The sequence below is a fragment of the Chrysemys picta genome, chromosome 2, assembly GCF_011386835.1.
Source record: "Chrysemys picta bellii isolate R12L10 chromosome 2, ASM1138683v2, whole genome shotgun sequence".
In the NCBI taxonomy this organism is placed as follows: Eukaryota; Metazoa; Chordata; order Testudines; family Emydidae; genus Chrysemys; species Chrysemys picta.
Window position 1 is genome coordinate 227,213,503 of NC_088792.1, and position 27,637 is coordinate 227,241,139.

At 38.8% G+C, this 27,637-nt stretch overlaps 1 protein-coding gene across 9 annotated transcripts in view; it reads left to right on the forward strand.

Moving 5' to 3' along the window:
• Positions 1–22,695, forward strand: part of CHD7 (chromodomain helicase DNA binding protein 7) — a 180,990-nt gene extending 158,295 nt beyond the window's left edge. For 6 of the 9 annotated variants that reach the window (XM_042845678.2, XM_008173445.4, XM_065585616.1 and 3 more), the window contains 23 exons: positions 1,198–1,408; positions 2,061–2,256; positions 2,491–2,658; positions 2,967–3,146; positions 3,495–3,605; positions 3,686–3,891; positions 4,543–4,742; positions 5,307–5,466; positions 8,614–8,703; positions 9,179–9,282; positions 10,665–10,794; positions 11,166–11,238; positions 11,477–11,534; positions 12,675–12,903; positions 13,072–13,280; positions 13,465–14,142; positions 14,912–15,072; positions 16,943–17,170; positions 17,419–17,862; positions 18,192–18,413; positions 18,850–18,990; positions 19,772–19,876; positions 20,808–22,695. In XM_042845678.2, the coding sequence (XP_042701612.2) occupies positions 1,198–1,408; positions 2,061–2,256; positions 2,491–2,658; positions 2,967–3,146; positions 3,495–3,605; positions 3,686–3,891; positions 4,543–4,742; positions 5,307–5,466; positions 8,614–8,703; positions 9,179–9,282; positions 10,665–10,794; positions 11,166–11,238; positions 11,477–11,534; positions 12,675–12,903; positions 13,072–13,280; positions 13,465–14,142; positions 14,912–15,072; positions 16,943–17,170; positions 17,419–17,862; positions 18,192–18,413; positions 18,850–18,990; positions 19,772–19,876; positions 20,808–21,740 (5,237 nt within the window). In that variant the 3' untranslated portion in view covers positions 21,741–22,695. The remainder of the gene's footprint in view (positions 1–1,197; positions 1,409–2,060; positions 2,257–2,490; positions 2,659–2,966; positions 3,147–3,494; positions 3,606–3,685; positions 3,892–4,542; positions 4,743–5,306; positions 5,467–8,613; positions 8,704–9,178; positions 9,283–10,664; positions 10,795–11,165; positions 11,239–11,476; positions 11,535–12,674; positions 12,904–13,071; positions 13,281–13,464; positions 14,143–14,911; positions 15,073–16,942; positions 17,171–17,418; positions 17,863–18,191; positions 18,414–18,849; positions 18,991–19,771; positions 19,877–20,807) is intronic. The other 3 variants (XM_008173459.4, XM_042845700.2, XM_042845696.2) reach the window with 3 other exon arrangements.
• Positions 22,696–27,637: the final 4,942 nt, after the last annotated feature.

The following is a 27,637-nucleotide window of genomic DNA, read 5'->3' on the forward strand; positions in this document are numbered from 1 at the left end:
CAGTACACCGGCTACATGTATGTGAGTGCCCTAGGAATCTAGGAAGGAAACTTAAAAAAAAAAAAAAAAAGAGAGAGAGAGAGAGAAAAGTATAACATGTATTGTCTCCCTTGTCCTTGCTCATGTTGTGCAAGACGGTCCATATACAACTCTGAAATACACAATTTAAAAAACAGCTTTTGCTCAACGTTTCAGAGAGAAATGTCCATTGTCCAGAAGATCACAGAAATACTATTTCTCATGCATGGAATCACCTGAAAGCAAATTGTGAAAAATGCCATGTGTGACACTTCTTGCACAGCTAAAAATAACTATCTGATGTGCTTTTAGTGGTCTGTTAGGTTCTTACTGGGCAGGTGTCCACATAATAAGCTCCCTATTTAAAATGGCATTCTTGTTGGCGGCCTCAGAAGAGAGGTCAAAGAGAGAATGGGCATGAAACTTGAACTACCTTTTGTCCCATGTAGTTTTTCTTAACCATAGCAGTCTTAGATGGAAAAGAGTGACTAGTGTGTGTGTGTGTGTGTGTGTGTGTGTGTGTGTGTGTGAGATAGCTTCTGCAAACTAAGCAAACACGAAGGAATACATGCAGTGAGAAGAAAGCTAAATAGAAGGCAAAACAAAATAATTTCAAAGCTCTTTGCTTTTCCAATTAAATATTTTGTTGTCTGAACTTGGGCTCTGTGAATGCACTGTGGCAGTAGCAGGCCTACAGCTTCTACTCTTTTATGTTTGAATATAAATATTTTTAAAGAGCTAAATACAATTTCTAAATAATATCTCAGAATACTCCTCTTTCACACTTATACTTATCTGTTAAATTGCCCTTTCTATCCCTTAAATCTCTATTTTAAAATGGTTCAGTCAATGTCTGGTCTGCTGCTTTTTTTAATACAACTTCTGGCTTGACAGTCTTTTGTTGAAATTCATGTATTACTCATAGTCGATATTCATTTACTTGGAAGGGATTTTCTCCTCATCTTTTTCTGCTGAAAGCTAAGATCTGTTTTTTTTCTGTGTGCGTGTGCATATGTGTATATATTTAGTTTTAACTAAGCTAATGTATTTGTGTAAATGTTTATACACACAATACTTAAAACATTCCTGGTGCTTATACACAGGGTATTGAAGGAAAGCTCATTGTTTTTATTAATAAAACCTTTATGGTATTCATATATTGCTGTCCAATCTTTGCAGGTGCTGAAGAGAAAATTTTGGAAGAGTTTAAAGAAACACACAATGCCGACTCTCCAGATTTTCAGCTCCAGGCAATGATCCAGGCTGCTGGCAAGCTAGTACTGATTGACAAGCTGCTGCCAAAACTGAAGGCTGGTGGCCACAGGGTGCTTATCTTTTCCCAGATGGTGCGCTGCTTGGACATACTGGAAGACTACCTCATTCAAAGACGGTGAGAGCAACAATACAATACAGTTCTAAATAAATTGTATTTTCCTCAGTGGCCAAAGTATTTAAGTGAGTGATCTATATTGTAAAAGGATGGAACTTAGACACTTAATAATGTTACATATTAATGCTCTGGCAAGGAAAAAAGCATACCTGTAATTGCAAAGGAGTGTGGTATTTCCTAATGGGCAAGTGCAAGTGATCTCTCAGAACCTTAATGGATCACTTTTTAATTGATTGTTCAGGTATATCGTCCATCTGACGTTTAGAGTAAGAATGTTGTCTAGCTCTAGCTTGAAGGCCTATTTCACTCTTTCGGGTGACAGCTGTTTCTGCAGCGGAAGCTGCTTGGAGAGAGAGAATGGAGTATGTTCTTCACTTTTGCACACCGTTGATTCAAGAATACTTGCTCTCTAGTTTGCTGAGACAGTGAGCAAGGTAATATCTTTCATTGGACCAACTTCTGTTGGTGAGAAAGACAAACTTTTATGCTACATAAAGCTCTTCTTCAGGTCTCCACTTTGTTGGAATTCTGCTGACCTGGTAGTTATACTGAGATTTTTCCTTTCAAAAAAATGTTGGAAGATATGATGAGAGAGCTAGTGATGAGAAAGTGATGGTGGTAAAAATCTGCTTATAACACAACTTTATTTCAGGTACCCATACGAGCGAATTGATGGTCGAGTAAGAGGCAACCTTCGTCAGGCAGCTATTGACAGGTTTTCCAGACCTGATTCTGATAGATTTGTTTTCCTGCTGTGTACAAGGGCAGGAGGTTTAGGCATTAATCTTACTGCTGCTGATACCTGCATCATTTTTGATTCAGACTGGAACCCCCAAAATGACCTCCAGGTAATATTGCAAGAGGCAATTCTTGTTAAACATTTTCTTTAGTTTTCTGCAATGTATTTTTCTACCCATTTAGGAGAAAATGTCTGTTATTGCCTCTTAAAAACATATTAAGCTTGGAATTTATATTTTAAAAATTTTAATTTGCGTGTTTAAAATAAACATATTAAGTTCTAGGCATTGACTTTTCATTTCTATGTAACTTGTAACTGAATATTCCTTTTTATACTTCTCCAGGCTCAAGCTCGATGTCACAGAATTGGACAGAGCAAATCAGTGAAAATCTACAGGTTGATAACAAGGAATTCTTATGAAAGAGAAATGTTTGACAAAGCTAGTTTAAAGCTTGGCCTTGATAAAGCTGTACTTCAGTCTATGAGTGGAAGAGAAAATGCTACAAATGGGGTGAGAATATGTTCAGATGCAGACTTCCAAAGGCCATAAATGTATCCTATTTCTTGCTTACTGTAGCTTTAGTTAAAGGAAATTGGGGTTTTTTTGACTGTCAATTAGCTTTAGAATAGGTTTACCTTTGTTTTTACTGTTCTTCACAGAAGATAAGTGCAACAAGTGTGAATGTTTTTATTGACCAACAAAACATTTTAGAAGCTTACGATTTTTAAGGACTAAGTAAAAGGCAAATTGTCTGGCTATGCTATGAGATGTAAACAATGACATATCCAAGGAGATTTTTTTCTCCTCCCAAATTATAGGTACAGCAGCTTTCTAAGAAAGAAATAGAAGATCTTCTACGAAAGGGGGCTTATGGTGCTCTTATGGATGAGGAGGATGAAGGGTCCAAATTTTGTGAAGAAGACATTGATCAGATTCTCCTAAGGCGAACACACACAATTACTATTGAGTCTGAAGGGAAAGGCTCAACATTTGCTAAGGTGTGTTTTGAAATTTGAAGAAAAAGTTGATAAAATATTACCAAGATAGATGAAAATAGTGATAAATCTGCTTTCTGCTTAATTTAGCTTTTAGATTTATGCTGTCCAACTTACTGTTGCCTATTGATTGGACAGTGAGTAAATCGCCATATAAATATATATTGGTGTTTCAGTATGTCCAGTTACTATGTTTTGATGTCTCCATAATGTTAACTTTAAGGGGCACCTCCTTTTGCTTTTATAATATTATTTTTTTTAAAAATAGTTACATTTACAACTGAAAATGGAATTTTTTTCCTGGAGATATACAGTAAAGAACTCCAATGTAGTGTTTTTCATATTGTCTAGGCTAGTTTTGTTGCATCTGGGAACAGGACAGACATTTCCTTGGATGACCCCAATTTCTGGCAGAAGTGGGCTAAGAAGGCCGAGTTGGATATTGATGCCTTAAATGGAAGGGTGAGACCTTTATACAAGTTCATAATTCATTTAAAAGAGGATTTTTCGGAGTTTTCATGTTCTTTTCACTTTCATTTTAGAACAACCTAGTTATTGATACACCAAGAGTAAGAAAGCAAACCAGGCTGTATAGTGCAGTCAAAGAAGATGAACTAATGGAGTTTTCAGACCTGGAAAGTGATTCTGAAGAAAAGCCCTGTACAAAGCCCCGTAGACCTCAGGACAAATCCCAGGGTTATGCAAGGAGTGAATGTTTTAGAGTGGAGAAGAACCTTTTGGTCTATGGGTAAGTAGAAGGAATCTAAATGGCTATGTGAAAAATACTTGTCTTTTTTTACACCAGCCCAAAGAGAGCTGTGGATAAATATTCTTAAGTATGGAAGTCGTATAATTTATAGTCAATAACTGAAACATCATCTAGTACTGTACTGAAATCCTGTTTTGCCAGTTGACAAATTGGATGCTGAACTTTTCTTATCTCATGGTGGATAGCCCAATTTGAGTCCTTGTGTCTTTGCAGGCAGGCAGCTATATGTGGCTACCATCATGGTGTGCTTCTTAGTCACTTTGTGTTTCTAGAAAGATTGCATGTGATTGTTATGAATGATGTATTTCAGGATCAAACTGAAATTGACCCCAAATCATTCTGGGGTTTAAATCCCTATTCATACCTTCCTGGAAACATTATTGTTAGACATATGTACTTTATTATTACCAGTATAATTCAATTGCAGCTTTTACGAGCAGCGAACTTATTGCCTGCTCTGTAAAATAAGCATTCTTAACTTTTCAGTGCTGGAAGTTGGATTTCCTGACATGACCTGCTAATGCAAATACAAGAGCTCCTAACCCATCTGGCACCCAGGGTTTAAAATGAAAATCACAAATGGAAATTCCAGTGCCAGAACTGTGTTCTTTAAGCATATTTTTCTTGTAGTTGGGGTCGGTGGACAGACATCCTTTCACATGGGCGCTATAAACGTCCGCTAACGGAACAAGATGTGGAAACCATCTGCCGGACAATCCTGGTATATTGTCTTAATCACTACAAAGGAGATGAAAATATCAAAAGTTTCATCTGGGATCTGATCACTCCAACTGCAGATGGACAAACACGAGCCTTGGTTAACCACTCTGGTATGTCTACCACCATACCAATGATGGTGCTACTCTAGGTGGGGGAACCCTGCTGCAGTCGTACTACATACTACTTCAAAACTGTAGCATATACTACACCTTATGTGCTGGGGGAAGTGGTGTTGGTTCAGTGAGTAGTACTCTTCCTCTGAGTCAGAACTGAACAAATACTCCAGCATGGTGTTAGAGGGCATTGTGCTGCTGGAGGTGATGTCTGTCAAATGAGATATGAACACTAGATCTTGACCACCTGTAGTCATTAGTTCCCATGGCAATTTTCACAAAAGCAGGGAACTTAACCCCATTATCCTGGCCAGATTCCACCTTGGGTAGTTGCACTCTTCATAGCTAAATTCTTACTTTAGTTTCAACTGACTTTGGTATTCAGAATCCCCTGTACTAAATTGTTGTGTTGCTATTCACTGTTAATTGTCATGTTTCACCTCAGGAGTGGCTGCGGTGGTACTTAATTTTTATATCAGTTTGTCAGTAATGCATTTTGGCATCCTTGGGATCAAACTTCTTCAATTCAGACTGTGAGAAGTGTTGGGGGATGTTTTGTAGGCCTATCTGCACCAGTGCCCCGGGGAAGGAAAGGCAAAAAAGTGAAAGCCCAGAGTTCACAGCCAGTGCTGCAAGATGCTGATTGGCTGGCAAGCTGTAACCCAGATGTCTTGTTTCAAGAGGACAGCTATAAGAAACACCTCAAACATCACTGTAATAAGTAAGTGCATTTAATTTATAGTGAGCTTATAGTTCTTAATATGTGTGAGAACCTTCATTTGGATATCTTTAATACAACCACAGGACCACGTAGTGGGGCTGTAAACTGCTGTACGTTGCTGTTAACTTGTGATGAAGCATCACAGCAGTTCAGATCAGGCCTGGGTGATTGGCTGTAAGCTTTTTTGGGGGGATGATTGGCTCTAACAAGGACATTTCAGGAAAAAAGTTTGTTTTGTTCACTAAGTGAGAGAGATTCTTCATTATTCCCAATATGCCAAAAAGAGGAGTGACATCTCAGTATGTGGCATCTAAGGGCTATCCAAAACTGTCCTGATGCTAGTAATTCTTCACAATTCCTTCTCATCTCCCAGGCTCATAATCACACCACCTTTTCCTTGAATCCCTTGATGTGGGTTCTTGGCCCCCAGGCTTTTACCTCTCGCGCTCATCTCACTTTCTCCTACTCTCCCTCTTGCACCTTCTGTTGTACTCAAACATGTCTCCTTACTGTTCCTTTGGCCCCTTCTCAGTTTTGCTCCTCTCTTTGCTTGGAACAAAGTTCAGCTTCTTGCCTCCCAAGCCTCCACTTCCCCATTAATCCTTCCTTAAAACTCAGCCCTTCTGGGAGTTGTTCCAATCTTACTTTTCCCATCAAAATCATAACGTCCATTCCTTCCTGAATCATTTTTCCAAGTCTAGTCTTTCCAAATCTGCAGGGACAGAGACTGTCCTATTGTTTTGGTTTTTTTTAAATCTCTGTATATTTTGGTACAAAGTAAATATATAATAGGAAGGGACCACCTGAATTCTTTTTGCTTTGCTTTTGTAGCATCTTAGACTATGTCTACACTTACGGCCTCGTGCAGAGTACAGGTATTACATGTAGCTATACGCTAGAGTGAAAGGCAGGCTGCATCGAAACTTGTCACTGCAGAGTGTAGCTATGTGCTGCAGTGAAAGGCTTCTTTTCCTGCTGCCTCCCCGCTCCCAGAGCCTTTCCGGGCTGTAAGTTTAGACGTACCTTTAGTAGTTGGGTACTTTGTCACTATCCTTTTTTATCATATGCTGGTTCTCTTCCACATCTCATCTGTGCATACTCTGTCCCAGACTTACCACATGGTTCCCAAACTTTGACCAAAGATCTTGGACTTAATTCTCCTCACCCAAATAACTATTTAATTCCTCCACCACAACTGTCCCTTTCAGCCTCCAAATAGAGGTCCTGGCCCCATCCTACATCAATCTGTACATCAGAATCCTAGACTTCCAACTCTTGGATTCAATAAAGTGGTATCATAACACAATTAGCAATATCAGGAAAGCTGATGGCAGCACTGGAACCAGGGGTGTGGGGGGAGCTGCTGCATCCCCTGGTTTGAAGTCCTATCCAGGGCTCACAGTTAGGTTCAATGGCTCTCAGTACCCCCCACTATACACATCGTTCCAGCACCCCAGAATGGCAGGTCATTATGCAGGATCATTGTCAGTCCCAGTCTTCTCCCTTCTCAGATTCACAGGGGCTGAGAGCAGGGACTGTAGAGGCAACATGTTTAGCTCTGGGTGAAGTGGAGGAAGCTCATTGCTGACTTGAATGAAGAGGATGCCGGGGTGGGAAGCAATCAAAACTGGCTCTATAAGGATCAACATTCTGTCCTTCTTTGTGACAGTTGCATACAGTTTAATGCATAGGACTTTTGAAAGGGGCAGTGGCATAGCCTGATGAAACCTTTTTTTCCCCTCACAACTTTCCTCCCCCTCTTCCCTTCGTACTTGACTTGATGTAACAACAGGTGTTATCCAATTGCTATTACCATTTTGTCAATATTATGGCACTCAAGATGATGCAGTGCCTGTGCAGTCATATGTACATTTCCATGCATGAGCCTGAGAGGGGTCCCTTACAGTGCAAGGATGATGAGTGCAAGGGTAAGTCGGTGGAAACTGTCTGACACCTGTGTACAGTTTTTTGAGTTTTCAACAAAATTCCAACTAAAGTGTACCCCCTGCTACCTTCACAGGACTTCTTTAAATCACATGCACAAAACTGGGTGTTTGCTGCTGCTGCTCCTAATTGCTGGCAAGGTGCTCTCAAAATTGGTGGTGGTTTGAAGTTTTCACATGCAACCTGGTGATCAGATTTCTGCCTCTCTGATCCCCCTCACTACTCCAGGAGCAGCAGCAGTTCAACAGTTGGTGTGATGACTTTAGATTCAGCTTGAGAGGGTGGGCTGAGCAATCCATTGTAGTCAGCATTGATGTTACTTCATTAATTGGGCAGCAGGGGGTGTCTTTATTGGGTAAATGTGGTAGAGCACGTTTTCCAGGTAGATTTTTGCTGTAAAGAATGCTTTCCTAGCCATCTTGAAAATCCAGTCCCTGCCATTTCCGGTTGTCTAAACTTTGACTGTGAATACTTGATAATGGTTCAAAAAATTATCTGTAGCATTTCGGAGATGAGACAGAGTAAACCTGAATAACTAAAATTCCACCTACCATGAGCAGTTATGTAGATGCACAGGTGAAATAAAATAGCAGTTTGAATAGGAAAGTGTAAAAATAGCTAATATTTCCTAAGGGAAATGGGGGGATTTTGGTTTTTTCATTCTCTGAAGCAAAAAGTTGTATAATCTGAAAAACCTGACATTCCATATTGAGGGTTTATGGTAAGGTAGTAAAACCAGATTTTATATCTCGTTTATTCCTACAACTTCTGATGTGCTTCCAAAAATGGTATTAAGGCAGCAGCTGAGGAAATTTTATGAGATAATGAAGCAGAACAGTTACTGAAAGCCATCTGCTCAGTTGTTTACAAACTTGCTTCAATACTTCAGAGGCAGTGGTAGAGTACGTGTTTAAACTTCACAAGCTGCACTAGGTAGAACTAAATGAAATGCGCCTGGGCTGGGTTGAGCTCGATCCCTCTCTGTGCAGTGTAAGCGGTTGCCAGGCAGGCCTGTTGGAAGCCAGCAGAAAGCACCACACAGAGGTGATTATGTGCCACCATCTGTCACGCTTCAAGCCTACCATACAGCATGGCTAATCAGCCTTGGCAGGATGATGGATGAACAGCAGCAGCTGCCAAAAGCCACTGTTGGCAAACAGTCCTGAAGTTAAGAACTTTTTTCCCCTCTGCTTTCCTCTCCAGGGTCCTGCTGCGTGTCCGCATGCTGTACTATCTAAGACAAGAAGTTATAGGGGACCAAGCAGACAAGATCTTAGAGGGTGCTGACTCAAGGTTAGTGCAAGTGCAGGTTTATTCTTTGCTTTGTAACTCTGAATAATATCTGAAAATACTGTAATGTGACATTTAAAGACCTTCATAATCCATCAATTTACACATCTATTTTCAAGCAACTTGATAAATCATTAAGTACTGGATATTTGGGGGCAAAGGGTGACAAATGGGATTTTGAACTTTGTTTATATTGAAGGATTATTCAGTCACTGCTTAAACATTGAATACATTTTTTTAAGTTAACATTAAAAAACTTAAATGAATAACATTTGGACAGTTTTTGAGCGTTACACCCCAAAATAATTCCTACAGTTGGACCATTTTTTGATTATTTTCAGGAATCTCGATTTCAGATTTGTTCCAAGAAATGTATGCTTGCTGAATAGTTTTAAACATATTGCTTTAATGCATATAGGTGTGTGGTGCCTTGTCCTTCAACAGTAGTTTAATAAAAAATGTAACCCTGTCTTTACAGTGAAGTAGATGTGTGGATACCTGAACCATTCCATGCTGAGGTTCCTACAGACTGGTGGGATAAAGAAGCAGATAAATCCCTCTTAATTGGCGTATTCAAACATGGTAAGTGATGTCTCACTCTGAGCAAAATGCAGTTGTAAGGCTTTCTGTGTGTAAAACTATTCAGTCATAATATTAACAAGTATAGTTCCAAAGAACTGTTGGCTTCTATCTCCTTTTTTCCCCCTTGTATTAAAAAAATCTAATATGAGTTGTAAATATCAGATGCTGTTTTTAAATGTTTGCAGAACATTTGAGAAGAAAACATTACTTTCTTGGCTGTAAATAAAACAAAACCATATTTGTTTTAATAATAGCCAAGCAATACTATAGATCTCCATAAACTTTGCTTCCAGCACTGCTTCACTTGCTAACTCTGCCAACCAGTGTCAAAGTGGACGGTGGGCTTAACCTCTGCTATTAATCTGTACAAGTGCCTCCTGGGCTTTGTTCCAAGCAATATTTCACAAATGTCAGTGCTGAGAACTCCCGGCTCCCTTGAGTGGGATGCAGCCTTGTTAACTTTGAAAGGCTGGGGATGCAGAGCTGGCATGATATATACAGTGAGCGATTCCTGATTATAATCCCAATTCTCTGGAGGTCGCAGAGGTATTCTCAGCAGCCCAGCCTGACTAAAGGGGAGAATGATGGCTTATAAAACCTTTCATGATTACAGTTTGGCTTGAGGCTCTACAGCAGTTAGGAGCAGTGTGTTGTAGTACAAATCCTAATTGAATTGTGCTGTTCTGCCTATGTACAGCAGCTCCGTTTTGTGGGCTCAGCTGAGGCAAGTGTAGTCTAAAAATCATTTTCCTGCAGTGCACTGTTGGGATCTGCCATTTTCCATCTAGTCAACTTGGGCAGTAAAAAAAGCAAACAGCAGTTTGAAAACTATAGAGGGAACAGTGTCATCTTACTGACATGCATCATCCTAAACCTAATAAGACAGGTTCGCTGGCCTTGCGTACAACCCATGTATGCAGCATTTTTTCAGTTTTAATGCAGGTTCCGGCAGGGCCAGAGCTATAGGAAGAGTGGGAGGTGGGGGGTGAATGTGGAGAACTGCTGCAGAGGTCATAAAGTAACCATTAAGAAGTTTTTCATATGTCATATAAACTGGATATTGGAAAAAAGCCTTGAAAATCTTCCTGTTTAGCATTTGCTATTATTTGTTACAAATGTTTTCACATTAGTACTTTTTACATTGGTGAATATACTCATACGAGAATATTGTGCTACATGAATAGAAAGAAAATAATAATTTCCAGGATCCTGAGTATCTTTATGAAACCGTTTGATTCAAGTCAAGATGATGAGGAAGAGATTAGTTTTATGAAAGTAAAACATGTACCATTTGTCCTTATAACATAAATCATTCTGTTCAATTGTGGTGTGATTTCTTCTCTTTTTTTCTTCCCTCCCCCCTTCTACCCCACCCCGTACAGGCTATGAGAAGTACAATTCTATGAGAGCTGACCCTGCGCTGTGCTTTCTGGAACGGGTTGGTATGCCTGATGCCAAGGCCATAGCTGCTGAACAGAGAGGGACAGATATGTTAGCAGATGGTGGTGATGGGTAAGAAGGATATTTATAAATGTAATAAATAATAAACTGATTTTAATAAAATAAGTGCTGTATATATTGGCGTGAGTTCACTTATTGTGTTTACATCTGACTTGAGATACTAAGTGATGATGTATTAGTTAATACAGTGTAAAAATACTTCAAACTAATATTTTCAGAGAAGCAGATAAATTGAGACAGGTGAACTCGAGACATATTTTTGTATTAATAAATCATCACAAATGGATGCTTGTTTTTTTCCACACTTGTTCTGTTTTTGTCATTTCTTCTTTGAGACTTATAACATCAGTAATATGGGTGGTTTTGGGAAAAATATTTGTTCTGTTCTGATAACTATTTTTATCATTTTAAATTTTGTGTAGAGGAGAGTTTGACAGAGAAGATGAAGATCCAGAATATAAACCAACCAGAGCTCCTTTCAAGGATGAAATTGATGTAAGAACCTCAACGTAGTAATGCACATGTGTAATGCTGACATTCAGTGCCTGTTAAAATGTTCTTAGAATAATGTTTAATTATAAAAGTTCACAAGCCACCAGATAAAACACATTTGTGACAATCATACCATGCTGCTACTATTTTTTTTTTTTTTTTTGGAAGATGGCCCCTTTTCCTCTAAAAGATAAAGCACAATTGAAACCTAAAAGTAAAGTAACTCTTGTCTTCCCCAAAGGAATTTGCAAACTCACCTCCAGAAGATAAAGAAGAATCCATAGAGAGCCACACGACAAGTAAGGGTTTGTGAAAGTGAAAAGGGCGGGGCTAATGCATGTAATTATTATCCATATTAATGCCCATACTTAAGATACTAGCTCGGTCCGTTTGGACAAATGTGTGTGAAAACTTTTTAGTGCTTAGAAAAGCCAAATCTTTCAGAGTCTTAGATCAGGGATTCTCAAATTTCATTGCACCGCGACCCCCTTCTGACAACAAAAATTACTTCACAATCCCAGGAGCGGGGACTGAAGCCTGAGCCCACCCGAGCCTCACTGCACCGGCTGGGGGGACCAAAGCCCGAGCCTCACCACTCTGGGCAGGGAGGCCAAAGCTGAAGCTCAAGGGCTTCAGCCCCAGGCAGGGGCCGTGCAATCCGAGCCCCGTTGTCCAGGGCTGAAGCCCTCGGGCTTTGGCCATGGGCAGTAGGGCTCGGGCTTCAACCCTGGGCCCAAGCAAGTCTAAATCAGCCCTGGTGACCCCATTCAAAGGGGGTCATGACCCACTTTGGGTTCCCAACGCACAGTTTGAGAACCGCTGTCTTAGATCTTAATTCTTAGCTACTTGTGAACAATCCCACTTTATTATGTGTCTTGTTCAGTTGTCTTGTTTATGGGATGGTAAAACCCTATATATTTAAGATATGAAAGTCTAGCCATTGATATTTTTCCAGTGGATAATACTGAAATCATTTAAAATGTTTCTCAGTAGTGAGGAAGCTTGCCAAGTGTAAGAGAGTAAAAAATAATAAGATGGGAAATCGTAAATGTAAGTGTTTCCTCATAAGGAACTGAATAACTTTAGTACATATGTTTAGAGATCTATTGCATTAACTTTACTCTATAATGCAAATCTCTTGGTGTCACAAAAGTCAATAAAGAAGGTGCATGTGATAGAAATATTAGGAATAAGAGGAAGGCAGTTGGCTATACATAAATTTGACAAATACTTACGTAACTTTCTGAGGTAGGTTTTTTACTAATCCTATCCATTACTCCCTTTCAAACAAAAATAGTTATTCCTAATTTTTATTTATTTCACTTCTAGAGTAATGAAGTATACTTTCACCTTACAAAATTAGAATCCTGTTTAGTCATAAAGACTTTGAAATGCCTAACGTTATCCTTACAATACACACATACTTTTCTATTCTCTAGGCAAGCACAGTGAAAGCAATGCTGAGTTAGGCCAACTCTACTGGCCCACCACTTCAACCCTGACTACCCGTCTGCGTCGCCTCATTACTGCCTATCAGCGCAGCTATAAAAGGCAACAAATGAGGCAAGAGGCACTAATGAAGACGGACCGACGGAGACGTCGGCCTAGGGAGGAAGTGAGAGCACTAGAAGCAGAAAGAGAAGCTATAATAACTGAAAAACGTCAAAAGTGAGTTTAAGATTTCTTCCCCCAAATGCCAATGGAGGATATCTATGAAAATGTATGTTGCCATCATTTCAGTTTTGCTTTGGATTAATAGTTAACATTTGGGGTCTTCTGGTCCATCTAAACTGTGTCAGGCCTTGTTCTAACCATTCCTAATTTTTTGCACTCTAGATGGACAAGAAGAGAAGAAGCAGATTTTTATCGTGTGGTATCTACTTTTGGGGTTATTTTTGACCCTATGAAACAGCAATTTGACTGGAACCAGTTCAGAGCTTTTGCTAGGCTTGATAAGAAGTCTGATGAAAGTTTGGAGAAGTACTTTAATTGTTTTGTGACTATGTGCAGGCGGGTATGCCGCATGCCAGCCAAACCAGATGAAGGTAAGTTTATAATAATAAAAATCCACATGAATAACTTACTCTGTTTAAAATCAAGAGACCAATCCTATTGAAACATGATTAGATAACAAAATGTAGTAATTACAAATTTTGTAATTTTTCATTCTTTAAAAACCAACTTATATATTCAATCAGGTTAAACAATGAAAATCTAATTTTATTACAGAACCACCTGATCTTTCCACCATGATTGAGCCAATCACAGAGGAACGTGCTTCTAGGACTTTATATCGCATAGAACTGTTACGGAAAATCCGTGAGCAGGTTCTCCATCACCCTCAGTTGGGGGAGAGGCTAAAATTGTGCCAGCCAAGCTTGGATCTGCCAGAGTGGTGGGAGTGTGGTAAACATGACAAAGACTTACTGATTGGTGCTGCTAAACATGGAGTCAGTAGGACAGATTATCACATCCTGAATGACCCTGAACTCTCTTTTCTTGATGCCCACAGAAATTTTGCTCAAAACAGAGGGGCAGGTAATGCAAGTAGTGTGTCTTCACTAAACCCACTGGGTGCTGGCTGCAGTCATACGCCCCCTATTGTCCCATCCACACCAGTACAAGACGACAAGGCTACAGAACAAACTGAGTCTAAAGTTGAGGGGTCTGAAAATTCAGCAGCCAAAGAAAAGTCTGATATTAAAGAGGAGACAGATATTGCAGAAAAAGGCATTAAGCAGGAATGTGATGCTGAGGCTGAGCTTGGACCTGTTAAATGTGAAAGGAAAGCTATAGAAATGAGTACAGACGTAGATCCAAAATCTATTTCTGAAAAAGGTTCAGAAGAGGACGAAGAGGAGAAACTTGATGATGATGACAAATCAGAAGAGTCCTCCCAACCTGAAGGTAATGCATACAGAAATGATTTGACTAACACAGAAAAGCCATGAAGCTAATGTTAAAAGTTGTGCCAGCTGATAGTTGGCATCCAAGGAGCCATTATGGCAACTGAGGATTGGACAGAAACATCCGCTCCCCAGCCACTCTCCCCAGGCCAATGGCCCAGATAGGGTGGTGTAAGAGCAACTACAACAGCGCTGTTTCACCTGGGGATTCCCCCACAGCAGGTCATTATCAAGATAGCTAATTGAGCCAATAATATAGGCCCTTGGCATCATCAGAGCACAGAGGCTGTAGAAGGTCCAAGGATATGCCCCAACAATTATTCAATAAGTATCTAAATTACAAGCATTACTGTGCCTCAAGATTATCAATCTTACTTTTTAGTTACTGTTTTAAAATCTTTCAGTAGAAACCTGAAATCCTTCTCTGAAAGGGTTAACAAAATGGTATACTAAATTCCCCCCCTCTTCACCCTGAAATACCAATAGTTTGATTGCTGCAAGGTTTCGGTCATTGTTTTATAGCAGAAGAATTTAAGTTAGTGGTATTCTTCAGTAGGATATGGAAAGCTCCTCTGGAAAAAGAATAATGTTTATACCAAATGTTACTCACTCTGAAGCTACAGTATGACTAATCTGCATTACAAAAAGACCAAAATTTTACTTAAAAAAAAAAAAAGAGTATCTTTCTACATTCCACATTTCAACCAAAGATTTTGAGTTAGGATGATTGGTCTGTTTGTAGCTAATGCCTGGTGATTGTTATTCCTCAGCAGGAACAGTTTCTCAGGGTAAGAATTTTGATGAAGAAAGCAATGCATCTATGAGCACTGCAAGGGATGAAACCCGTGATGGATTCTATTTGGAAGATGGAGATCCTTCAGTCGCTCAGTTGCTTCATGAGAGAACATTTGCCTTTTCTTTCTGGCCTAAGGTTGGTTCACGATTGAGTAGTACCTTTCTCAGTACGAATAGAACATGGAAAACTTCCTGCTTTATTTCATTAATAGTCTTTCAGTTTTGCAGATTGTATGTTTCTCTAATGTTCAAAACACATTTTATTAATGGTCTAATAGAGACCTAGGAAGTTTATGAAATAAGGTTGTAAATTTCAGTTTCTTTGAGAGTAGGCAGAGAAAAAGTAGGAATTACATTATGTTCTTTGGTATAGACAGACTGGTGTAATGCATTATTTTTCTTGCAAACTATATATTCTTATGTCAACAGAATCTCACTTTTGTTGATAGAAGCAAATTTATTACCTTGATTTATGGGTTTCATCTGCAGAGGTGCCTACAGTGTTAAGAGCAGAGGTTTGGAAGATCACCATTTATGTTGGGGGTGAGGAGATTGTAGAGAGAGTGTACTAATGACCTACTTGTTCCAAACCATTATATAATGTTGACAGATGTAATTGTATTAAGGCTTCCTGTAAACATAAGCAGCAACTGCAGATGAAGTTTTATCCTGTATTTTATTTTTGTAACAATGCAGACAATTATTTAATAGGAAACATCTATAAAACAGTGATTTTGTGATAAATCCTTATAAATTTGTTTCCTGGTTTTGCAAAGAGGGTAAGGAGGGAAATAAAGTAGTAATAGTCTTAAGCTTACTAATCACCATAACAGGGCCATCTGGTTTAGAAAAAAAAACTTGCTCTAATAGGCTTATTCCTGGGGAAAGCAAGCAGTCTGTTGCAGCTGCTGAGACTTGCTAGTGGCTTTTGCAGTGTTCTGCTGTTCAGGAAGCTAAAGGATGATTCTATTCCCTAATCGGCAGTATTTTTCATATACAGACGCCCCCCGACTTACGCAATCATTCCGTTCCGGAAAGCCTTGCATAACTCGAATTTTGCGTAAGTCGGAAATGTATACCCGCACGTTACGCAAAAATTTCCGCAACTTGAAAATCCTATTTCTGGCTTATGGAACTTTTTCCATAAGTTTGAATTTGCATAAGTCGTGGTCGTGCGTAACCCGGGGAGCGACTGTAGAGTTTTTCAGTATATTTCAAGCTAGCTAGAATACAAAATCATTGAATACTGAAATGGAAAAATCAAGTGATCCTTCTTTTTCTTTTCATAAAGTCATTTTAGGAAACATTAAAAATGCTAAAATCAGCTATTGCTAGATTCAGAAAGTTTCACCAAAGGAGTTTAAAGGTTCATAGTAACAAATGCTTTTAAACTGTGTAAATTCTGTCTAAGCAAACTAAACTGTAATTAGAATTTTTTTTAATGTACACGCTTCAATGAAATTTGAAGTGATAATGGGTGTGGAATGAAAATTGACATTCATTAGATGTCCCTAGGTTGGTGCCCGTTTCATAATGTTGAACTTTATTAATAGTGACGCTAATGAGGAACCACTTCCTGGGACAGAATTGCAGAATCCAGCCTATTGGATATGAAATACCATAGCTTTAAGATACTGATTTGCAGATATTTTAATTCTCCTGTCCTAACTGATGATTTTGCTGAACAACTGAAGTTTAGCATTAAACAATAGTGAGTGCTTTGTAAATGTCAACTAGTGTAATATTTCTTTATAGAAAGAGTTCCCCCAACACACGTTAGTTTTAAATGATGAAAAGTAACTTCATCTCTCTCCACCATAATTCTCTGTATGTGAACTGTTTAAGACAACTGTTTTATTTTCTGGTCTGTAAGCATTCTGTTAGATATGTTTGCTTGTATTTCTCAAGTATTGCAGGCTATTAAACTGTGCAGTTGTGCTCAGTCTGACTGAGTTTAAATGGCTACTTTCGCACCAAAGGTTCATTATGTACTTTCCTTTATGCAGGACCGAGTAATGATCAACCGATTAGACAACATCTGTGAAGCAGTGCTAAAAGGGAAGTGGCCAGTAAATAGGCGCCAGATGTTTGATTTCCAGGGGCTCATACCTGGGTATACTCCAACAGCTGTGGACAGCCCTCTACAGAAAAGGAGCTTTGCAGAGCTCTCCATGGTTGGTCAAGCCAGCATCAGTGGCAGTGAAGATATCACTGCTTCTCCTCAGTTATCAAAGGCAAGCTGAACCTTTCTGGTTACATTATAGAAAAAGGAACCTCATTTTGCATGTTAAGTAACCAGGGGTCGGGAAGATGAAAAGGAAAAATAGGCTGCTTTAAACTGCTTTGCTGAATAAAATGAGACCTTTCTGTCTTTTAAAATGTTTGTGCAATCTTTCTGTTTTATGGTCAAGTGGAACATCAGATTTTTTTCTAAAATTCAGTACAGCTTTGTTAGTAATTAGAAATGCTCATTTTTTATTAGGAAGATGCACTCAATTTATCAGTCCCACGTCAGCGGAGGAGGAGACGGAGAAAGATTGAAATTGAAGCTGAAAGAGCGGCCAAGAGGAGAAATCTTATGGAAATGGTTGCCCAGTTACGAGAGTCTCAGGTGGTCTCAGAAAATGGACAAGAGAAAGTTGTAGATTTATCAAAGGCCTCAAGAGAGGCAACAAGTTCTACCTCAAATTTTTCATCTGTTACTTCTAAGTTTATCTTGCCTAATGTCTCCACACCAGTGTCTGATGCCTTTAAAACTCAAATGGAGCTCCTGCAAGCAGGTCTTTCACGCACACCCACAAGGCATCTACTAAATGGTTCTTTAATGGATGGAGAACCGCCCATGAAGAGGAGGAGAGGAAGGAGGAAAAATGTAGAAGGGCTTGATCTATTGTTTATGAGCAACAAACGGACATCGCTGACTGTTGTAAGAGAGCAATGTTTTTTTCTGTTTGTTACTAATTATGGAGAAAAGAGGAAAGATCAGGGACTCTGCATTGGGAACAGCTAGAAAATAGCCTCAAAACTTGCCTTTTGGGCTATAATGTGCTCTTGTAAAATATCACTAAACTTCCCAAATGTCTGTAATGTAACAATATTGCTTTTATATGGTAAGATTTATTCAAACAACTTTAATAGTCTAGGGAGATTCCCTGATGGATAAGCTCTGATTTTAGCTAGTCATTTTGGGAAATCACTTCTCCCAGGTAATATTCCTTAAAGGTGAAAATTCATACCAGCATCAATTTTTTGCAGGAGGATGCAGAAGTGACCAAAGTATTTGAAGACGATATGGAGACCCCACCAGCAAGAAACATTCCATCTCCTGGACAACTGGACCCAGACACTCGGATCCCTGTAATTAACTTAGAGGATGGGACCAGGCTGGTGGGGGAGGATGCTCCTAAAAACAAGGATTTAATTGAATGGCTTAAATCGCATCCTACTTATACTGTTGATATGCCAAGTTATGTACCAGTAAGTAGATGTTACATATAAAACTATAGCTTATATCAAATTAGTGTGGCCTTAAGGCTTAAAGAAATTGAAACACATCTATTGAAAGAGATTGTGAAGACCAGGCATACTCATTTAGTGTCTGATCCTACATCCTATTGAAGTCAGTTGTAGTTTTCCCCTAGACTTCAATGGAAATAGGACCCAATGTTATTTTAACTTCATTTTTATATTTAAATTTAACAGTGATGGTGTGTATTGGACATCAAATTGTGCAGAGTGTTTGTTTCCCTCTGGCAAAAAAGGGATAAGATTTTCAAGAAAAATCTTAAAGCAAGGAATTTGGCTATATACAGTCTTAAAAACTTTTGTTGCAATGAGTTGATTGAAGGTTTATTTCTTTTGACCAGAAAATAGAAAACCCTAACGCAATATATTTTTTGTTTTTTCCTTTTAGAAGAGTGCAGATGTGCTTTTTTCCCCATTTCAGAAGCCGAAGCAAAAACGACACAGATGTCGAAACCCTAATAAATTGGATATAAACACCTTGACAGGAGAAGAGAGGGTACCTGTTGTAAATAAACGAAATGGAAAGAAGGTAAAACTTAGACTAGTCCTCTCCTCTGCTAGAGCTGTTTCAGAGCATCTCTGGCACCCAGGAAGCAAGTCTTTCATGCCAAGATGATTTAGGGTTTAATCCTGAGAGGCTGATTTAGTGGGCCTGCAGTCCCCCGATTTACATCCCTTTTAGTTAGTGAGTGAATAATTTGCTGAACAATTTGTTTGACTTTTTTTTCAGATTTTTAAAATGAAATAGTTAACAAACTTTTTAAATTATTGACTCTGCTTGAGTCACAAATACCGGTATTGGTTCAAAAATATTCAGTCTCCCAACTAGTATCTAAGGGCTTGTCTATATAGACAGTTAGTGCGCACCATGCTAGAGCACTATAGATTTACACACCAGCTTGCCCCACATGAAGTTGCAGCATAGACATGACCTCAGACGGACAGTATCTCTTAAAAACAACGAGGAATCCGGTGGCACCTGAAAGACTAACAGATTTGTTTTTTTACCCACGAAAGCTTATGCTCTAATAAATCTGTTAGTCTTTCAGGTGCCACCGAACAGATTTATTAGAGCATAAGCTTTCGTGGGTAAAAAAACAAATCTGTTAGTCTTTCAGGTGCCACCGGACTCCTTGTTATTTTTGTGGATGCAGACTAACATGGCTGCCCCTCTGATACTTAGTATCCCTTAATCACCTCTGAATTGCACTACTAAAAGCCACTATAATCTTTTAGAAAATAAAATTAATCTACTGCATATGAAATGTGTGCATTATTTCATTCTTTGAGTCATTAATGTCTTTAATTAGATGGGTGGAGCTATGGCCCCTCCAATGAAGGACCTGCCAAGGTGGTTGGAAGAAAATCCTGAATTTGCTGTCGCTCCAGACTGGACTGATATTGTTAAGCAGTCTGTAAGTATAAGACTCAGTTGTTCCATTTAAAGTTTATTTGCAAAAAGAAATCAACACTGTATACCTTTTTCCTACATAAGCATTGACTGTTAAGCCTTTAGCCTGTAGCTTGTTTTGAACTAAGAAAATATTAGTGGCAGGATGGTGTTATCTGGCATTTGGGAGAGGATGATAGAAATGTGCAATGGGGTTGCAGTAGATAGCCACTAGTGCACAATCTTAAACATTTATTATACATTAAGGTTTTTTCATAGTCATATAAATATGTGTGACTGCTAAATACAAATACTCATTCACTAATTGAATATGAATCAAATAAGTCACATCCATATAAGAAATGAATTCTTTAATTGAAGCATATTGGTATCAACCAGCATCCAGGGGGTAACTTTTCCAGCTTTTCATTTTAAAAGATCCATCTGAAGCAGAAGCAAGCAACATTGCAAATACTCATTTATTCTGTGAAAGCGTAGGATAATGCCCAGCTGATAAACAGTAGTTCAGTAGAAATAGAAAAACCATGACCAGCGTGTAATTGCAGTGTTTTCATCGTATTTTAATTGAATTTGGTGAGCAGTCTGTGAAATGTGTGTTTCACAGCTCTGATTCTATTCGGCATGTTTTGTCCTATCGTTGTGGTTATATGTATAAAATTAGCATTTTTTGCTTTTCACTTTGTTCCATTTCCTATGCTTTCTGCAAGCTCCAACATTCATGTTAGTCGATCTCCATTCATCATTTACCAATTTTGAGATTTTTTTTTATCACCAACATGGAAGAGTTCAAAAGTATTGTATAACAATTCTTCTCTCACACATGACCCATTAAACATATATGCTGAGTATTGAACACTGACAGTGCATAATCAACCATTCCTATTTAAAACTGAAAGTATATTGATAAAGAATCTTTTTTTCACCTTTTTGTTCAGGGTTTTGTTCCAGAGTCCATGTTTGACCGTCTTCTCACAGGCCCAGTTGTGAGAGAGGAAGGAGCAAGCAGAAGAGGAAGAAGGCCAAAAAGTGAAATTGCCAAAGCAGCTGCAGCAGCTGCCGCTGTAGCTTCAACGTCGGGAATCAACCCACTGCTAATGAACAGTCTATTTGCTGGAATGGACCTCACAAGCCTTCAGAATCTACAGAATCTACAATCTCTCCAGCTTGCCGGCCTCATGGGCTTCCCTCCAGGACTAGCAACAGCTGCGGCTGCTGGAGGTGATTCTAAAAATCCAGCTGCCATGCTGCCTCTGATGTTGCCAGGTATGGCAGGGTTACCCAACATGTTTGGGTTGGGTGGATTGTTGAATAACCCAATAACAGCCGCTCCTGGAAACACCACTCCTGCTTCCAGTCAAGGAGAAACTGAAGATGGCACTTCAAAAGCAGAAGAGAAGAAAAATGAGAACGAAGAGGAGAACAAAGACTCTGAGAAAAGCACAGACGTTTCTGCTACTGACTCTGCAAATGGATCTGTCAGTGCTGCTACTGCCGCCGCCGCCACCAGCAACAACACTGGATTGCCCACAAACCCTCTGGCCTTCAATCCTTTCCTATTGTCCACCATGGCTCCTGGCCTGTTCTATCCATCTATGTTTCTACCTCCAGGACTGGGAGGATTGACACTGCCTGGTTTCCCAGGATTAGCCGGACTTCAGAATGCAGTGGGCTCCAATGAAGAAAAGGCTACTGACAAAACTGAAGGGGCTGCATTTAAAGAAGAGGAGAATTTAGAAGGCAGTGATGCAGAGGAGAGCCTTGATAAAACTGCAGATTCCTCCGTTTTAGAAGATGAAATAGCACAGGGTGAAGAATTAGACTCGCTTGATGGGGGGGATGAAATAGAAAACAATGAAAATGATGAATAACCAGTACCAATTACAGTTAAAGTGTTTTAAACTTTTGACAAGTGGTAGTCCTACTGTTTACACTCACAGTTAATGTCCATACTTAGTTTTTATAAGCTGTTCTGTAACATAGTGTAGCAAAAAAAAAAAAAAAAAGTTTCAAGTCATGTTATACAGATGTGTCAAAAGGTATCTTGGTCATTAAGTATTGTGCAGTGCATTATTTATTATCCCTAGGAGAGATGAAATTTGAGAGGTGATCATGTCTTTTTAAGGAAATTGACATAATGCTCTGCTTTTTTTTCTTTTGGTACCATTGGTATTATTATAAAAGCAGCAATTTGTAATCAAGTGGCACTAATAGAAGGAAGTGCTGCTTAAAGGAAGTATGAAGTTATATATTTAATTTTTTTATTATTTTTAATTTTTGCTGTGAAGGTCAAGATGAAATTTACCATACATATCATACTTGCGCATCATTTTGACTGTATGGGAGTTCATACACTCGCGCGTGCACACACCCACACACACACTCTTTCTGACAATCTCCATGATAGTGTGAATGTCTCTGTCTTGAGACACAGCAATAATAAGGCAGCTGTTGAATGTGAAGAGTACCTTTTGGAAATTAACCCACTGAGAAGGTTCTTACAGGATAAAACTACAGTTTAATCGTCTCGTGATCTTGTAATGCACTGGTATAAACAAAAAAAAAGAAAGAGAAAAAAAAATAAAGAAAATCAGGTACCTTTTTTAAATTAAAGGACTTTGTTACTTTAGCCACAAAGCTAAACAGCATTACCTCAACTCTAAACTAGCCTTGAAGTTTACAGACATGACTTTGTAAATGTATTGTTTTCTTTGTTGTGATGTCTTTTTATTTTTTTCTTTGGGAACTGCTATCATGTAAGATAAGATGTAAATTGCTGCCAACTGTAGTAATGATGCTTTTAATAAAAGTGACCCATGATATGCAGAGCTGTAATTATAGAATGTAGTATTTAGAGAAATGACAAATGGTTTTCTCTCTCTCTCTAGGTGTGGTGGTTTTGGTTTTTTGGGGGGGATGGGGGTGTTTTCGCAGTAGAAGCAAAATACATCATTGTGGCTTTTTGTACAGTTTCTTGCTATATCCTCTTTTACTAGATTAATTGTTAGTAATATGTCGAACTGATTGTCTTCAGGAGACTAAGCGGGATGAAAAATCTTGAATTACCTTCACATTATTCCACTCTAACTCACTCTACAGAAAAACACACAAAAACCCTGCATTACTCCCTCAAAAGGGCATGTGGGACTGAGAATACTTTAAAATGTGTTCAGCATGTGATAATGTGGTACACTAAAGAACAAAAGGGCAAAAGAAAAATGAGGCTTTAATAGGCACAATATCTAGGTCATTTATCCTTGGTTAATGGGTAGAAAAACACAATGCTGTAGTGTCAGCAAGGGACACAAAGACTCTGTGGTATCCTGTAGACCAGAGCTTGTGATGCCAGAAACCACCATGTCAAACAGCCTACATGAAACTAAAAATGACCCACTTTTCTAAAACCAAAACCTTTTCTGGAGAGCTACTGATTTGTACCCTTATGTGACCTTTGATATTTGAGATAATGTATCATTTGAAAACTACTGTTTTCACTTTGTTGTGTCACCTGGACATACACATAACCCTCCTGACATGAAGTTAAAGGGGTAGACTTCCACTATAGTGCATGAAAAACTAGATTTTTAACTTCTGTGGGCACACAACTCCAGTGACAAATGAAAAATCCATGCACAATGCTGAAAATGTTACCCAGAATGTCTGAAGTAGGTAAATCCTAATGCTCATTTGAAGAAAGTAATACTGTCTGCCATAAGAATTGTACCTTGCTAAGTACTTTAAGCTGATCTGCAGTACAGATTGACACAAGGTCTCAAATAAACCAGTGTTCCAAGGGCCAAATTCAGTGGGATGTAGATGTGTATGAGAGGGCAGAACTTGGCCTAAAAAGAGCACTTCATGAGCAATGAAAATACAAGATTAGAAATGAAAAGCTAGAAAGTGAATATTGTATGAATGGATCACATGCATACACTCTAAATGAGGAGAAATCAAAATGGCTCATACTGCCCCCTTAATAGATCATTCAGAGTTAATGAAGGTCAGGGAGGATTTTTTTCCCTGTATGCTTCACTGCACAGTTGACTAGGTGCATTATTCTTGCCTTTCTCTAAAACATCACACATAGGCTACCATAAAAAGCTAGATAACAAACTTGAAAGGCCACGAGTCTGATCTGGAAAATTTTGTCTGATGCAGTCATTTTATCAGTTTTTGAAGTTACTTGAATTCTTTTTGTTGAACTGATTTTTGGAACCAATTATGCAATTCTCAGAAGTGTCTGCTATGAATGATTATTTGTAACTATATTCTTTTTACCAATATACAGTATTCAGTTTTTATTCAATTTCACAATTCCCAGCAAGGAATTTACACCAGTTAATGCTATCTTTGGGGAAGCCTTTATTAATTGAGAAGAGTAGGAATGAGTTTTAAAATCATGGTTTTGATATACCCACTGATGACAAATGGACATCAGCACAGGAAAATCTAAAACCTAGAATGGAATGTCCATTAGACCACAACACTATTTCTGCCCTATAAAATGTTCCTCTGATTTTTTTTCTATAGCAATAGTTAGCATTATGTAGCACCTGCATTTCATACTCAAAGAAAAATTGAAATGGTGTGTAACTTCTTGATATGTGACAAATTAATACTAAATAAGTTAAGGAAGCAAAACAACCTGCATTTTCAACACCTTAACTTTTTACATTTAGAATGTAAGGCATCTACTATCGTTTCTAAAAGAAGGTGACGCTTGATTTTTGGAATGGATAACAGCCTTCATATTTAAAAAAAAAAAAAAAATGAAGCGAGGGGGATTGCCATCTAATGTCCAAGATCTGTATTACATGAAAATATTAAGTGTTTGCTTTCATGGGAGAAATGTTTTTATTCGTTAGCCACTGAAAAAATTTTAAATTTTATTTGTGGGGAAAATCCTGCACAGGAGCTTGCACCATATCAGGTAAGATACCGCTCCGGATTTGCAAGTAAATATGGAGTACAGGTCGTCTCCTGCTCCTTTACGAGAAGTCCATCTCTGTTAAACAGTCATTTTCTGTTGGTCTCTGGAGTGGTTACTTGAAACCTACTGGCAATATCAAGGAACAAAAGTGAGAAAATGATTGCAAATGGAAACTCTGTATCATAGTACAGAAATGGTGTGCCTTGTAATTTAGTGTTTAACTAGGCCTTTTTCAGTGTATTTACTATTTATACCTGCTCACCTAGAGTACAAAACTGCTCAAACTATCAGATTAAAGATGATACATATTTAAAAAACATTTTTAAAAAGTTTATATTCTTGTTCTATGAACCGAGGCTGTATTATAAAACTGTTACAAAGTATAAGTGGTGGAAAATGCTCACCAATGAAATTAGGTAACTTTCTAAACTGGTTCCCAGGGTCTCCCAGTAGCTTTGGTCTCTACGGTTTCATGACAATGTCCAATACTAAGCCTGTGTACTTGCAGAAATTACTATAGGTTTTGTGTTTTACTTACTCAAATAATGTTCAAATACAGGACTTCTCCATGAATAACCTTATCATTGACTGCAGTGGGCTAAGTGTCTCAAAGAAAGGGCCTTTTTGGGAATTAGAGGATAGCAGGCTTTTCAACCTATTTTCCATTATTAGGTTTCCCATTACATTTTGTATGGCATACAAAATCGCTTTGACATTTAGAGTTCTATTAATCTGGCACCATGCATTTCAGTGACCTTGAGAACTTATTGTATGGGTCTGGGGTCTAGTGACATAGGACATCTGATGACTCTGGCCCCTCTGACTTGTAGCTCTTCCTTGTGGGGCCTGAAAGGCATAGGCTAAAGGATGCTTTCTGAGTCATCCAATTCAATAGGCAAGGGTGCTGCTTGGACTTCGTGTTGTAAATTTCCTTGGGCTTGATTATGTGGAATGTGCTATGAGTAGTTTGTATTTTTTTTTTCCTCTCTCTGGCTGAGATGATGCCTTGGGAGGAACCACTGGTTTGTCCTTTTAAACATTAAAGATTTTACATGCAGATGCCTAAGATTGACTTGGCCCAAAACAAGTCAAGAGAAATTCAAATCCAAGAAAGATAGTTGTCTCAGGTAAGAGTTCCCTTCCACCAAAACTGCACCAGTCTTTTTTCATCTGTCTACATGAATGCACTGAGTGGTCTTGCTAAATCTAAAATCTTCACTCCAAAATTAAGGTATACAAGTAAATGTTAAAACCTTCCCTGCGTTTAACTTTAGGTCATAACTGTGTGAATATAAAATAGTACCCATTTCTGGTAAACAATGTGACCTAATTCTAAACTAAAAATAACTCAGATGTTCAAAATGGGCTGAGATGTAGTATGTGGATTTGTTTTTGTTGTACCCTTCATGGCTTCACTTTAGCACTAGTAACAGGACAAGCCTGAACTTTAACATTGCCAGGACTGTAGACAGGGCCAGCTCCAGGTACCAGCAAAGGAAGCAGGTGCTTGGGGCGGCCAATGGAAAGGGGCAGCACGTCCGAGTCTTCGGTGGCAGGTCCCTCACTCCCTCTTGGAGGGAAGGACCCGCTGCTGAATTGCCGCTGAAGAATGAAGCGGCGTGGTAGACCTGCCGCCGAAGTGCCGCCAATCATGGCTTCATCTTTTTTTTTCAGCTTTGCCGCTTGGGACAGCAAAAAAGCTGGAGCCAGCCCTGGTTCTAGATATTGCAGTGGTTTAATGAATTAGCTGTACTTCTCTAGAGATCTGGGTACAAATCTCAGAGTCACAAATGAGTGTTCAGTGATCATATTAAAATCTTAGTAACATATGTTCTGGCTTTTAAAAAGCCAGCACATGAGTGTCAGATTTTGCTCAAATGACGTAGTCACGGACAGGCTGATTTATTGAAAGTATCATTAAATTGGAGGAGTTCCCACAATTATGAATGGGAATTGTCACCCAGAATAGTATGTTGGAACTAAAAAAAGACGTTTTTACATACATGCCTTATTAATGTATAGTGCAGCATTTTAACACTGAATCCTGACAGCAACGTGCAGTCCTTGAACTTTGGATTTATTAATAGTAAAATGTGTGTGATGGCCCTGAAGTACATCTATTAACCAGTATAGATGACAAATTAAGTGCAAGCTGTAAAATGTCCAGTAGTAATTACAAGTGTGTATCAATGCTGATTTAAGGTGGATGTTGTCAGCCATTCGGGATCTGGTGGCTTTTATAGCTCTGTTCCTCTTGGATGATGCTTTAACCTTTCAGATGCAGATTTACGTAACTCTGAAACCTGTCATTTTTGTACGTGTAGGAGTCCACTCCAGCTCTGGTGTTTGTGCTATCAGTCTCCTCCCACAGGGTTTTTCTGCTATTGTTGGACTCAAAAAGGATTTGCATATCTGTGGCTGCAGAGCTAATGTGTTCTCACTCAGCTCAGAGGCCCTGCAAGGCAACTGCATGATCCCTTCCATTTTTTTTTCTAAGGGTGAGTAGAAAATAAGAGACGGCCATTGTATTTCACTGCAGAAGCATTGTTCTTCCCCAGACAAAGATGGCATATTTCTACGATCCATAGTTTCTGCTCCTTCAGCCATGGTTGGCTGCTGATGAGCATCTGTGCAGACTCTGAATAGCCCGAAGCATTTCCTAAAACCATTAAAAACATGAATTTTCCCTAAACACATGCCAAACCCCCCACTTCTAAAATATATAGCAAATGGAGCCAAAGGGGTGAAAGCAAGATCTTTGCTCTTTAAAGATCTGTTCTCAATGTGTTTTCCTGAATTAACGTTGCACAAATAAGTGTTTGCAGAAGACATGTATAA